The sequence below is a fragment of the Nannospalax galili genome, unplaced genomic scaffold (assembly GCF_000622305.1).
Source record: "Nannospalax galili isolate Female #2095 unplaced genomic scaffold, S.galili_v1.0 scaffold1037, whole genome shotgun sequence".
Lineage (NCBI taxonomy): Eukaryota > Metazoa > Chordata > Mammalia > Rodentia > Spalacidae > Nannospalax > Nannospalax galili.
Genome location: NW_008340043.1, coordinates 240953 through 255789, shown reverse-complemented (window position 1 = coordinate 255789; position 14837 = coordinate 240953). Strand labels below are relative to the sequence as shown.

Below are 14837 nucleotides of genomic sequence, written 5' to 3'. Positions count from 1 at the left end.
CGCCTCGCCTCGCCCCCCACCGCGCCCACCCCCATCTTCATCTGGCCAACTCTCTCTTACCCTTCAGGCCTCAGCCCAGATGTCACTTTACAGGGAGCCACACCCCCTACCACCTGGGCCGAAGCCAAAGATCTCTGCATTTTTCATGCCCACCTGCCAACTTTGTTTTTCCTGGAAATTATTATAACCCTAAATCATTCTGTCGCTTTGTTGTTCACTGTCTCTCCCTCTGCAAGCCCGTTGGTTCCCTCAACACTGAGGGTTCTGCCTGGACTGTTCAACTGCTGGGTCTGCAGGGCCTACATATCCCCTGGCATTTTAGTGAGCAAGTGCGTGAATGAGTGGGTGATTGAGTGAATGAATGATTGAGAGAATGAACGGATGAAAAGGTCCTATAGACATGCCTGACCAATACTAGAGGTAAGGGTCACTTCTCAGATGAGGAAGAAGAGGCAGAGGAGGGATGAAGCCTCATGTGTAAACTCAGAAACCAGTGAATGTCAGGGTCGCATGTGAACCCAGGTCTGGCCCATTCCTTGCTTGCTGTCCATCTAATGAACGTCAGCTCATGGGGTGGCACCTGCTGTTGTCATCTGCTCACAGGATGGTGAGGGTTTTCTCCCAGTTTTAAATGAGAAACTGATGTTCACAGAGCCTCTAACTATGCCGGGCACTGCAGACACTGAACCCCACCACACAGAGGCTCAGAGAGGTTAAGACACTGATCTAGGGTCTCTCAGTAGCTGGGACTAAAATGCAGGCAAAAGATAAAGAAACAAAATAAAATGTAGATTTTTTTTTTTTTTTTTGAGACAGAGTCAAGTAGGCACTCGCTATGTAATCAAGAAAGACCTTGAACTTCTGATCCTCCTGCCTCCACTTCTCAAGTGCTGGGATTACAGGTGTGCACCACCACAACTGACTCATAGGGTGCTAGGGATGGAAATCCTGGCCTTGTGCATGCTAGGCAAGGTTTCTACCAACTGAGCTACCTCCCCAGCCACTGGTTTGTTTGTTTCATTTCTATCAGTGAGCCACTCTGACCAGGCTGTCAGGGACCACCCTCCCTCTCCCCAGCCCATGGGCAAGGGGACCGAATTCAAGACTCAGCAGCTGTCCCTGCCAAGTGGTCCTCATGCCTCTTGTTTTTATTCTCAGCACTGCTTTCTGTAGTAGGAATGACCCATGCCATTTGTCACTGCACATGTGTGTGTGTGCACACGTGCATGCGCATGCATGCACACACACACACAACTGCTCATATCCTCAGCAGGTCTAGGGACCTCACCAGTCACCTAGGCCAGAAAAGCAGCATCTCTCAAACTACTCTTTTCAGAAATGAGCCTCTGAGCGTCACACACAACTACAGCCTCCACTCCCACCCCCGCCTGGGGACCAGAGTCAAAGCTCTCCTTCACAAGACTCAGTCCAGAGACAGCAGGCTGTGAAACCCCAGACTCCCAGACCCCTGCTTCCACAAGCAAGCTTGACCCTTGGCCCTTAGGAAGAACTTGCACAGCCCCAGGGTTGGTGAAGAGGGTTGGCTCACTCCCAGGAGGTGAGGCCTAAGTTCTAAGCCATGACCCAGCCCAGGCTACTAGGGTAAGAAAGATCCCAGGGTTTAAAAAGGAAAAAAAACAAGATGGATTCAAAGTCCACTAGACATAAGTTTAAACTCTGCCTAACCACTTTCTTAATTATCACCTTGGGTCTTTGTTCTCTAAGCCTCAGTTTCCCCAGTTATGAAATGGGTGAGGCACGATACAACCTGAGCTAGTCAGAGTGAGATAGTTTATTATTGTGTGTGTGTGTGTGTGTGTGTGTGTGTGTGTACACTCACTCATATATACATGTGACATAGTGTGCATGTGGAGATCAGAGGACAACTCGTGGGAGTCAATTCTCTCCTTCCACCCTGTGGGTCCTGGTATCAGACTTAGGTTGTCAGGCTCAGCAGCAAGTGCCTTTCCCCACTGAACCATCTCACCAGCCCAAGGTTTGTTTTGCAGTGCTGGAAATTAAACTTAGAATCTCCCATATGCTAGGCAAGAGCTCTATGGCTGAGCTGTATTCTCAACCTTATTTTATTTATTTATTTTTCTTGATTCTTTAAAAAATTTTATGTGTTTGGCTGAATGTAAATTCACTACCTGTGTGCAGTACCTGAGGAGACCAGAAGAGGGTGTCAGATACCCTAAAACTGGAGTTATGGATGGTTGTTAGACACTATGTGGGTGCTGGGAACTGAACCTAGGTCCTCTGCAAGAGCAGCCAGAGCTCTTTACCAATGAGCCATCTCTCTAGCCCAGATAGATGATAGATGGATGGATGGATGGATGGATAGATGGATGGATGGATAGATGATAGGTAGATAGATAGATAGATAGATAGGTGATATATATTTATATATATATATATATATATGTTTTCCCTAAAATAGGGTCCATATAGCCCAGGCTGGCCTCAAACTCCCTATATACCCAAGGATGACCTTGAATTTCTGATCCTCTTTCATCCTTCCTTTCAAACCTGGTTTATGTAGTGCTGGGGACAGAACCCAAGGCTTTGTACATGTCAGGCAAGCTCTCTATAAACTGAAACGCATCCCCAGACTGTTGTTTGTTGAGACAGGGTCTAGGTATGTGGCCCAGGCTGGCCTGGAACCAGCAATCCTCCTGTTTCAGCCTCTGAGTGCTAGGATGTGAGGTGTGCGTTATGGTGCCATCTTTGCTCCACACATCTTCACTGAGCTTCTACTGTGGCCCTAAGGACTCAAGATTAAGACTCAGCCGCTGCCCACAGGCTGCTCAGTCTATGGAGGACATTGCTGCCAAACTGCCCTATGGACAGGTCTGAGAGAAGGGAAGGCCATGCTCTGTGGAGCCTGTGACTGGAGATGTGACTGGCTCAGGAAGGTGGCTTCGCTGAGGAGGTAACACCCCCTGCCCCAAGCTGAACTACTGATGAGCATGAGGTGGCCAGCAGAGTGGAAGGAAAAGTGTTCCAGGCAGAAGGAATAGAATGGGCAAAGTCCCCAAGGCAGGAAGGATCATAGAGACCAGGAGGCAGCTAAGGAAGGCCTAGGATGAAAGAGCAGAGCAGGTCAGGACAGATGTCGCTGGGGAGCTGGGCAGGGTGTAGAGCAAGCTGATGTAGCTGTGAGGCCCCAAACACAGCGGCCTAAACCAGACAGACCAAGAACTGGCAGTCTTTTCTGTAAAGGGCCCATCTAGTAGGGCATTACCTTCAGCTCACATCCAAGATGGTTGCTCTGTGGACAGCATTTGCCTCCAAGCCAGCAAGACAGAGAACAGAGAAAGGGTTTGCACTAATTCCAGGTGCCCAAACTTGATTACAGTGCCTTGTCCAACTGCAAGGAAAGTTGAGAAATGGAATCTTTATCCTAGGTGGTTCATGTCCACCAGCGGAAAAGAGACGAATAGATACCGGGGTGCACAGTGGTCTTTAGAGTGACTTTGGGGAGACAGGAGAGAAGTCTGTTTTGCAGTGGCATTGCTGGGAGTCAACGGTGGCTTGGAACAAGATGGCCGTGGTGCTGTTGGAGAGGACGGTTCAGATCTGGAGATGTCTGTGGATAGGAATTGGTCAGATGTGGTGGCAAGTTAAATATGGACAGGATCGGGCCAGTAGAACCCCTGTGTTCCTCGCTGCTGTCCCATGCAGATCTTGTAGATCTTTGGAACATTCTTCACACAAGGTAGCAGATGGACTAGTAGCTATTCTGCTCGCCTTTGCACCAAGAGGGTTCAAGACTGCAAGCCTTCAGGGTCGTAGAGACCTACAGAGGCTCAAAGGCGCCCTGAGAAGGGGTGGCTGCTCCTTAACGCCATCCAGTGGTCACTGCTGGGAGTGCAGCTCAGTGGAGTGCATCTGATTTGCTGCAGGAATCCAAATATCTAGATTTTTATATGAAACCTATTTTAATCAGATACGGCACTTCATGCCTGGAATCCTAGCACTTGGGTGGATCTCAAGTTCAAGAGCAGCCTGAGCTACATGATGAGAGTCTGAATAATAATAATAATAATAACAATAAATGTTCCCATTTTGAAACTTGGACAACAGGAAAATGAATGTTCCAGACACAAATCCTAGGGCTTTAGCTGGGTGAGCGGCCCTGGGCAGTGCCTGCACTCCTATCCTTTTGGAACTGTGGCTCTTATAAAGGCCTGGGCCTGCAGAACTGACCTGTGCAAACCTGAGTCCCATGTGCCCAGCCAGCGCCCCCTGCCGTCTCCTGCCTCCAGGCTCTCCCCAGCCACCAGCCACAGTGTCTGCAGAGAGGGGCAGCCCCTCAGGCTGCTCCCAATCCCCTTAATCGGGTTTGTGCCAGTGACCCTTCTAATTAAAACTCTCCACTGTAATCCCCTTTAAAACTGAGGAAATAGAAGGGCCGTGGAAGGGGTGGAATAAGCCACCTGCCCAGGGTGGGCCCCTCTGCAGTCTCTAAAGTCACCACTGTTCTCTGATTTTTTTAGTCAATTTACCACATTGTTCGACTGTCATCTTTGATCAGTGTTAGAACGTTTTCTGATCCCTGGGAAAGCCTGAGTACCTGTCAACTGTTAATCCAGCTCTCCCCACCCTGACAACTGCTAACCTACTTCCCATCCATTGGTCTCATCTGGACACTTCTTTCCTGTAAGTGGCAGTAGACGCTGTGGTAACTGACTGCCTCCACGAGCTACATCTGTGTTGCCACTAAGGGTCACTAGCCCATTGTTCCTTTTTAGGGGTAAAGAGTATTCCCTGCCTGGGTAGACCATCTTGGCTTGTCCACTCGTTGGTGGACATATGGGTTGTTTCCTGTCTGCAGTCATTAGGAACACAGCTGCTAGAACGCACACGTGTGGGAGAAGCAACAGGTGAGCCTTGAGTACTGTGAGCAGCTTCCAAGGATCCTGGTGACACTTCTGACCGTGACTTGGGGAGCTGGGTGGCCATGATGGATCTCTTCCCTTCTGCTATGAGTCAGTCTCTCCAGAGAGAAGAGTCTTGAGCCCTGTGCTGTTGGACACTCAGAATTGCACCCATCACACTGAAGGGGCAGGGAGGTGACAGAGACAGTGGGAGGTCCTCAGGCTCATGTGTTCACCCCAGAGCTGATGCCCGGGTCAGAGGCAAAGGAGCCAGAGCAGCCCTCAGTCCCTCATCTGCCCCTCTCCCCTCACACAGTCAGGGCACCCCAGGACCCAGGACCTCCTCAAAGGAATGCAGCTCAGGCTCCCAGGCCCCAGGGCTGACCTCTGCCCTCTGAGTCCAGAGCTTGGACTAGCCTCCACTCCCAGGAGAGCCAAGGCTTATCTGGGCCTGAGCCAGACCAGGAGGACCTTGTGTGGCTGTCCCCCAGTCCCTCTGCACCTGGGCTTGTCCACATGCCCTTCTGAGTGTAAGGGCTGGTCACATGAAGCCCAGTGCCGTATCCAGACTCTATAGGGTCACAGGTCCTGGAAGCCACCAGACCATGGGCTGGGGGAGGGTTGGTAACAACTTACCTGATAGTGAGTGACCTGATAACAAGATGGATTTAGTTTTTAATAGGTAAAAAACTGAAGGCTCAGAGAAGTAAGGTAACTTGTCCAACACCACAGATTTGAAGAATAAAACTACTAAGACTTGAACCCAAGTCCAAAGCCAGCTTATAAACAAATGTAAAGCTGTGGATAAATAGCAGTATCAGCTAAGGACAGCTGTGCCACACACTGATGAGGGCCTTACGAGCCCGCTGGATTCCACTGTAGCCATGTGTCGATGGTCCTCCTCCTGGGGTAGGAAACTGAGGCACCAAGGGCTTAACTAAGTTAATTAAGTTCTTCAGGTGAAGAAGGGCCCTGACTAAGGGCTTCAGTAGGTCTGGAAAAGACACAGATGAGTCTGTGGGATCAGGGGGGTAGGGTGGGGAGCCCCAGGCTTCGGGAACACACATGTACCCATGCTATCAATGCATACATACAGAGAGAGGCTGGGTGCCTTGGGCCCTCCCCACACACCCCAGCAATAGGCATCACCCCTCAGGTGCAGTGCACCCCTCTGTTGTCTTCTCTAAGACCCTCAGGCTGGGTTGGGTTTCATCTCTGGAGTATAGGGGAGCAGCTTAGAAAACAGGCCTCAGGACGTACAACATCTGGTGCATAACTCATGCCCTTCGCACCTAGGATGTGGGCCTTCCCAGAGCCCTCTGGGGTTAGAAAAAGAGCAGGCTTCCCCTGCCAGCCCCTGGGGAAATAGAGCCTCCCAGTTCTTAAAGGGGTAGATCCCAGGATCTGTTGCTGCCGGGATCATCAGGTGCTGGGCAGGGCTCAGCCTAGGCCTGTGTCTGTCCCTCTACTTCCTAAACTCAGGCCACTGTGTGCCGAGCCCTGTGCCAACAGCAACACAGGACTCCACTCTGGAACTTGTGAGAGGCTGACCACTGACCTGTCTCAGAGTCTTACAACCTCAGTGCTGTTGACTTGGGAGACTGAATGATCCTGTCTCTAGGGGCTGCTCTGTGCATTGTGGGATGTTACATGTAGATACTCCTGACTTCTGCTTACTGATGCCCATCACACCCCTCCTCAGGGCCGTAGCAACCAAAAACTTGTGCAGAAAACTTGCTAAGTGTCCCATAGGGCAGGGGAGGAGCAGAGGGCAAGATCAGACCTCGTAAATGGCTTCATACAAACAAGGAAGCTCATGGGCTAGAGATGGCTTAGCGGTTAAGAGCACTGACTGCTCTTGCAGACCTGGGTTCAATTCCCAGCACCCATATGGCAGCTAACAATGGTCTGTAACTTCAGTTCCAGAGGCTCTGACACCCTTGTCTGACCTCTGCCAGCACTGTACAACACAGGTGCACTCACATACATGCAGGCAATACAGTCATAAAATAAAAATAATAAATTTAAAAGAAACAAGGATGTGGAGGCAATGAACAGGCCAGTATTCAAGGCCAAGGGTGAGCAGACAGCAGATCTGGGCACAGCAGCCCCGGAAGGACACTGCTGAAGGTTATATTCCAGAGGTGACATGCTTACCTTGGTGCCTACTTAATGCAGCCATCACTAACTAGGCAGGGTAAATGGGCAGGTGCGCATGTTATTTCTTAGAATAAGGTAAGTGAGACTTTGTGTTCTCCTTTGAAAGAGAAGCTCAGGAGAATGAGCACAGCCCAATGTCAGGCTGGGCAAACAGGCTGGTTTGGGGGTGCTTCTGTTTTATGCTGAGAACTGCAGAAAAGCCAAGAGATGAGAAGAGGGTCCCTCCTGGTGTCTGTTGCCCGTTGCTCAAGTTCACAGTGTGGCAAGGGGAATGTCAGGACCAGCACTTGCTTCTCAGTTGGTAAGTGTATACTGATCCTCCACCAGATGTAGCTTGACTCCTTGAGATGGAGTAGGGTACCGAAAGCAAGCTCAAGACCAGCCCCCCGCTCCTTGGTACTCACAGATTCTGGGCAGCAGTGAGCCCAGGCCTGGAATGAGGTGTGTGTGGTAAGTATACCCAAGGTCTAACAGTATGACACAGGGACCTGAAGATGGAGTGGCCTGTCCTTTCTCAGGAAAGAAGGGAAAATGACAGGAGAGAGCCACTCTAGCTGGACTTTGGTCTGTTGTTAGTGGTGGTTTTGGGTAGTGGAGGAGGGGAGCTGTTTGGTTGGATCGGTTTGTTGTTTGAGAATAGGGTCTCATGTGGCCCAGGCTGGCCTCGAACTCACTATGTGGTCAAGATGACCTTGAGCTCCTGATCCTCCCGCCCCAGCTTCCAGAGTGCTGGGATGATAGGTGTGCAGCACCATGTCTGGTTTATGCAGTACTAGGGCTAAACCAGGGCCTCCCCATGCTAGACCAGCACTGCCAACTGAGCCGCATTCCTGACCTCTCTCTGATCTTTTTGTGTTTTTGCTTTTGGTATGTTTTTTGACACAGGGTCTCCCTGGAGTCCCAGTTGGCCTTGAACTCACTATGCGGACCAGGTTGGCCTCCTGTCTTATAGAGATCTGCCTACTTCTGCCTCAAAGGCATGTACCACAAAACCTGGCTTCTCTGAGCTTTTATGGCATCTCAGTGTCCTACAACTTGGGAGGCACTGATAGGACTTGGACTTATCATGTGACCATTTAATTCTCCCCCTCCCATAAACCATTCACTCCCTGGATCCCTGAAACATATTCTCCAGGGTGAGTTGGCTGAGCCCAGGGTACAGATTGACTGAGCCTGGATTTTCTGAGCACCTCAGAGCCAGCCAGCATCAGACAAGCATCTGAGCTGGCCCGGCCCCAGGCAGTAGCAAAATAAATCACCAAAGAGAAGACAGGACAATGTGGTGGACACTCTTCGGATTTAATTCTCTGCTGAGAAAGGCTGAAATGTATTAAGCAGAGATTGATGTGATTGGATTTGTATTTTTGCAGAAAGACAAAGTCATTTATTATATCTACTTGCAGCCGGATTCCTTAATGTCAACAAACATCCATCAAGCCATTTCTGTGGGCCAACCCTCTTTAATAGCAGTGGTAGTGTGTGATGTGCGTGTGCAGGTCAAAGGACAGCTTCGTGGAGTCAGTTCTCTCCTTCCACCGTTATGTGGGTTCTGGAGCTCAAACTCAAGTCATAGGCAAGCGTTTTTACCTGATGAGCTGTCTCCCTCACCCCCAAGTTCTCTTCTTGATACAGAGGGCTGAGTGGGCAAAAGCAGAGGTCCTCGGACCCAAAAGTTCATAGTTCTAACCAGGAGTTCCTAAGAGACATCCAGGACTGGGAAGTGACCCTCGAGGCCTGTGTGTCAGGCTTTTTTTAAAAACAACAACAACAACAAAAAAAAAAACAGTCTTTAGCATTCATTTTGTTTTGTTTTGTTTTTGGTCTTTTTGAGATGGGGTCTCCCTGTAGCCCAACTGGCCTGGAACTCACTATGTAGACTAGACTAACCTTGAATGAACTCACAGAAATCTGCCTGCCTCTGTCTCCCAAGTGCTGGGACCACAGGTGTGCACCACCACACCTGCCAACATTCATTTTATTTTTCACACACCTAAGAGCTCATGCTGAGGGTGTCAGACCAACCTGGGTTCAAATCCTGGCTCTACCATGTGCTGCTTTTTAAAAAGTTTTATTTTATTATTTTTTGATTATGTGTATATGTGGGTGGGAAGTGGGTGGGTGGGTTTGCACATTTGTGTGCAGTGCTCGAGTTACAGGCTGCTGTGAACTGTCCAACGTGGGTGCTGGGTATTGAACCTAGAAAGCCCAGGCTGGCCTTTAACTCCTGATCCTCCTGCCTCCACCTCACAGCACTGGGCTTGCAGATATGGGCCTCCACATCCAGCCTCAGTGGAGCGTAGCACCTGAGAGGGTTGATATAGCTCTGAGGTTAGGGCAGCACAAGGGCTGCTCCCCTGCAAGCCCAGCATTTGGAAGGAAGAGGCGGGAAGATCACAAATGACAGGCCAGCCTGAGTAACACGATGAGACTCTGTCTTCAAAACAAATGAGAACAAAGGTAAGCTATTCTATCATGTGGGGAGAGCTCCGCTGCTTGGCACTCAGCCCAGGTAGCAATACCACAACCCAGAACTATGCCCAGGGGTCACATTCAACTTCCTGCCTGTTTTATGGATAAAGTTTTATTGAAACACAGGCATTCCCATGCCCGTGCCCATGTGCTTTGCAGGCTGCTACCACTGTGGACTTACACAGCTGTGGCACAAGGCACTGGCTTCACGGCCAGCCAACTCTCTGGGTCTTTACAGGAAAAGGTTGTTTGCTGACAAGCTTGAAATCATTTCAATACTCTGGCCTCAATTTTTACATCTGTAGAATAAATGAATCTGAAGAAACAATCTATTTTAGTTCAGTCAGTCGTAAAGTGACTATCACTTGAACACTGGGGTGTGCCCTGCAGACCCACAGTGTGTGAACATCATGCATAGCTGGGTGCTGACTGAGCCATCTCCTGGCATTATGGAAGTCATTTTCTGGGTGCCAACTGACCCCCCCTCCTGGCATTCTGGTGTGCTGGGTGCTAACTGAGCCCTCTCCATATGGATCCTGGTGGTCATTTTCTGGGTGTTCTCTGAGCCCTCTCCTGGCATTCTGGTGTGCTGGGTGCTGACTGAGCCCTCTCCTCTCCCCGTAGATCCTGGCCATCATCTCCATCATGTTCATCGTCCTCTCTACCATCGCCCTGTCACTCAACACGCTGCCAGAGCTGCAGAGCCTGGACGAGTTTGGCCAGAACACAGACAACCCACAGCTGGCCCACGTGGAGGCCGTGTGCATAGCCTGGTTCACCATGGAATACTTGCTTCGGTTCCTCTCGTCACCCAAGAAGTGGAAGTTCTTCAAGGGTCCGCTCAATGCCATTGACTTGCTGGCCATCCTGCCCTACTATGTCACCATTTTCCTCACAGAATCCAACAAGAGCGTGCTGCAGTTCCAGAATGTCCGCCGAGTGGTCCAGATCTTCCGCATCATGCGCATCCTCCGCATCCTGAAGCTTGCCCGGCACTCCACCGGCCTGCAATCCCTGGGCTTCACGCTTCGCAGGAGCTACAATGAGCTGGGCTTGCTCATCCTCTTCCTCGCCATGGGGATTATGATCTTCTCCAGCCTGGTCTTCTTTGCTGAAAAGGATGAGGACGATACCAAGTTCAAAAGCATCCCGGCCTCTTTCTGGTGGGCCACCATCACAATGACGACAGTTGGGTATGGAGACATCTACCCGAAGACTCTCTTGGGGAAAATCGTCGGGGGGCTCTGCTGCATTGCAGGGGTCCTGGTCATCGCTCTTCCCATCCCTATAATCGTCAATAACTTCTCTGAATTCTACAAGGAGCAGAAGAGGCAGGAGAAAGCCATCAAGCGAAGAGAGGCCCTGGAGAGAGCCAAGAGGAACGGCAGCATCGTGTCCATGAACATGAAGGACGCTTTCGCCCGGAGCATCGAGATGATGGACATCATGGTGGAGAAAAACGGAGAGAACATGGGTAAGAAGGATAAAGTGCAAGATAACCACTTGTCTCCCAACAAGTGGAAGTGGACCAAGAGAACGCTGTCTGAGACCAGCTCAAGTAAGTCCTTTGAAGCCAAGGAGCAGGGGTCCCCTGAGAACATCAAATCATCTTCTAGTCCTCAGCACCTCAATGCCCAGCAATTGGAAGATGTGTACAATAAAATGGCCAAGACACAGTCCCAACCCATTCTCAATACCAAGGATACAGCACTGCAGAGCAGACAGAAGGAAGAACTGGAGATGGAGAGCATCCCCAGCCCTGTGGCCCCTCTGCCCACGCGCACGGAAGGTATCATCGACATGCGCAGCATGTCCAGTATTGACAGCTTCATCAGCTGTGCCACAGACTTCCCTGAAGCCACCAGATTCTCCCACAGCCCATTGGCATCCCTGTCTGGCAAGGCTGGGTGCAGCACAGCTCCAGAGGTGGGCTGGCGGGGACCTCTGGGTGCCAGTGGCGGGGGACTTGTGGAGGCCAATCCCACTCCTGAGGCCAGCCGATCTGGCTTCTTCGTTGAGAGCCCCAGGAGTTCCATAAAGTCCAACAACCCCTTGAAGCTCCGGGCGCTCAAGGTCAACTTCATGGAAGGCGACCCCAGCCCACTGCTGCCCTCTCTAGGGATGTTTCATGACTCTCTTAGGAACAGAGGAGGTGCAGCAGCTGCGGTGGCAGGACTGGAGTGTGCCTCGCTCTTAGACAAGCCTGTGCTGAGCCCAGAGTCCTCCATCTACACCACAGCCAGTGCCAGGACACCTCCCCGCTCCCCCGAGAAACACACAGCAATAGCATTCAACTTCGAGGCAGGCGTCCACCAGTACATAGACACAGATACAGATGAAGAGGGCCAGCTGCTCTATAGTGTGGACTCCAGTCCTCCCAAAAGCCTCCATGGGAGTACCAGCCCCAAGCTCAGCGTGGGAACCCGGTCCGAAAAGAACCACTTTGAGAGCTCTCCTCTGCCCACCTCCCCTAAGTTCTTAAGGCAGAATTGTATCTACTCCTCTGAAGTGTTGACTGGAAAAGGTCCTGGGGCTCAGGAGAAGTGCAGACTCCAAAACCACATCTCCCCTGATGTGCGCACACTGCCCGGAGGAGGAGGAGGAGGAGGAGGAGGAGGAGGAGGAGGAGCACATGGGAGCACTCGGGATCAGAGCATCTGAACCCCCCAGGAAAGAGGGGAACTTGCAGAGGAAGTCAAGGTGGAGGGCTGCCTGGCCTACCTGCCCCTGAGTTCCACATGAACTCAGAGACACAAGGCCCTGCAGAGCCCCAGTGACAGGAGAGACCCCAGGGAAAACTCCCAGAGACCCTGGGAGCTGTGACAGGTCTATGGGCATATAAGCAGCCGAGCCACAGAGACCGACAACTCCTGAGATGACAAGAGCAGAGATCACGGCCACCACTACCACCCCTGAGGCCTAGCGGAGGTGACCTACTTCCTAGTCTCTCCAGGCTCTCCCAGCCTCAGAGCACGCCATCTCCACCTCTCCTGGCCTCAGCTGGAAGGAGAGGTTGCTGACTGAAGAGTGGCCCGACCTGTTAGTACTTGGTGTCACCCAGTCACCTCCAGAAACACCTGCCCACTGCCCCCTGGCTGGATCCGCTGTTAAGAAGGCTACAGAAGACACTTGCATCGTGGGGAAATCTCTGCACCCTAAGCCGCAGTTCCAGGGCATGACCCTTACTCAAATGTCTTGATTTGACTTGGTATCTGGTAGTACCTGAGACTTTATTCCCAGACACTGCCTGGGTGAGTAGATGATTTGGACTGGATTCTCAATAACCCCTGGCAATCTAGGAAGGAGTTCAGATTTTGGGTACGCAGCCAGGGATGACCAGAGCTTTTTTTTAGGGCTAATGGGAATGAGCTTTCTATACTTTGCTAGCCTAGACTCAACAGATACGCAAGTGTCAGATGTGCAGACAAAATAGATTATTCAAACAGACCATGTGTGACTGAACAGTATAAAAGAATCCAATTTCATTTTCTACATACAAAAAAAAAGAAAGGAAAAAACCCTCATTGAACTGCCCCATGTAGACTTTTGACTGTTTTCTGCTGCAACGGGGAACGTACTTACCATGATAGAATTTTTTTTTGTTTGTTTCCTGTGGTATTCAAGCTAAAAACAAATTAATAAGTTAATAAAAAGCACTTTATGTTTTTCTAAACTAGGTTCTACCAGGGACAGTGTCAAGATCTTGCACTTTAAAACAAGCACTATTTCCCCTGGGGCATTTGCTGGCCCCGTAGTTGAGGTGTTACTTATGTGCCCGTTTCCAGCCACAGTGGGTCTCACTGTCGCCATATCAGAGTCCAGGGCTCTCCCATGACCCCTTGGGATCACCCCCCATCCTTCCTAGGTCAGGAGGGGTCCCCAGCCTTCAGGTAAGGCTCTCCTAAAGTCCTGCGTACAGGAGACATGGACGCCTCAGAAGGGCGCAGCGACAGTTGGGCGCTGGGTGTTTTACTGTGTTTTCTTGTCAACCAGCCGTTCGTTGTGTTTTCTGTGTCACAGCGCTCCTTCCTGCAGCCATCCAGGCAGACGGCACATACAAAAGCAATAAGTATCCGTGCGTATCCCTAACGGTTGTGGCGTACCCCCCAGCGTTGGTCTTCCTGTCCTGGCGTGTTGACCTGGCATTGTCCCGCCACCTTCTTCTAACCCAAAGGCACAGTATTGGCCCTTCCTCAGTGATACCAGTTTACCAGCTATGGTGTTGGCTTGTCTGTCAGTAAAGACTGTGTGATTGGTCTGCCTGTCTGTACATAGTACCATGGGGCAATATGGTATTCTTACAGTAGTGTTAATGGATGATGTCTCAAGTACTGTACCATACTCCTCCCTGTGCGCAGAACAGTGACAGGCATGTGTCTTCCTGACAGAGCAACAACACAATATTGACCACCTGTCCTCAGTAGAATTTGTGGCTGGTCTGGCCAGTAGTTCGATGGTGCAGTCCACCTGTCTGCACACTAAATCACAGTGCTGTTCTGCCTTCCCTCGCTTCTATGGCAAGAGGTCAGGCCACCTGTCAGAAGGAGGACACTACAGGGTCATCCCACCACCCTTAAAAAAAAAAAATGTGTGTTTTCCACAGATCATGCCCCTTCTCGGCATCTCCAGGGACCAGAGGTCCACCCAAGAGGGTGAAACCTCATTTGCTGTGAAAATGAGAACTTGTGCTTTCTTGCAGCAGATGAAAAGGGACTGGGGCAGGGAAAGTGTGAGGGCACCCTTGGCCAGCAGGCCTTCTGGAGACAGGAAGCAGCAGCAACCCCGAAGCCTGCTGTGCAGCGCAGTCCGTCTGGAATGCAGTCCTGTCTGGGGCCTCTGTTGAGGGGTGACTGTGGGACCGTTCTCCACCAACATCTTCTGTGTCTCTGTTTCTCACCACCATGGATGTCCACCCATCAGCACAAATGGGAAACTTCAGGGAAAACAAATGCTTTTTGATAAAAAGTAAATAGTTGTGATTTCGGATTCAGATATTTTTAGAGCTGATGCTATCTGTAAAAATTCCTATGAATAATATAGTCTATTTTACATATCAGGAACGTGAACATGTTAAACATAGCCATAGAGAGAAGGAAATTGCTGCCCCTTCTTCAAGTCAAGGCATTTCGTTTGTTAGCTGAGCCTGATGGCGGGTGTACAGATTGGAAACAGTTCCTTCCTTCCTTCCTTCCCTCCTTCCTTCCCTCCCTCCCTCCCTCTCTCTCTCTCTTTCTTTTCTTTCATTCTTCCTTCCTCCCCCTCCCCTCTCTCTGTCTCTGTCTCTCTCTGTCTCTCTCTCTGTCTCTCTCTCTCTCTCTCTCTCTCTCT

The 14837-nt window shown here is 50.6% G+C and overlaps 1 protein-coding gene across 1 annotated transcript in view; it reads left to right on the top strand.

Moving 5' to 3' along the window:
- Kcnb1 (potassium voltage-gated channel subfamily B member 1) overlaps positions 1–14734 on the top strand; it is a 94370-nt gene extending 79636 nt beyond the window's left edge. Inside the window, exon 3 of the mRNA XM_008834854.3 lies at positions 10134–14734. Coding sequence (XP_008833076.1) covers positions 10134–12170 — 2037 coding nt within the window. The 3' untranslated portion in view covers positions 12171–14734. The remainder of the gene's footprint in view (positions 1–10133) is intronic.
- Positions 14735–14837: the final 103 nt, after the last annotated feature.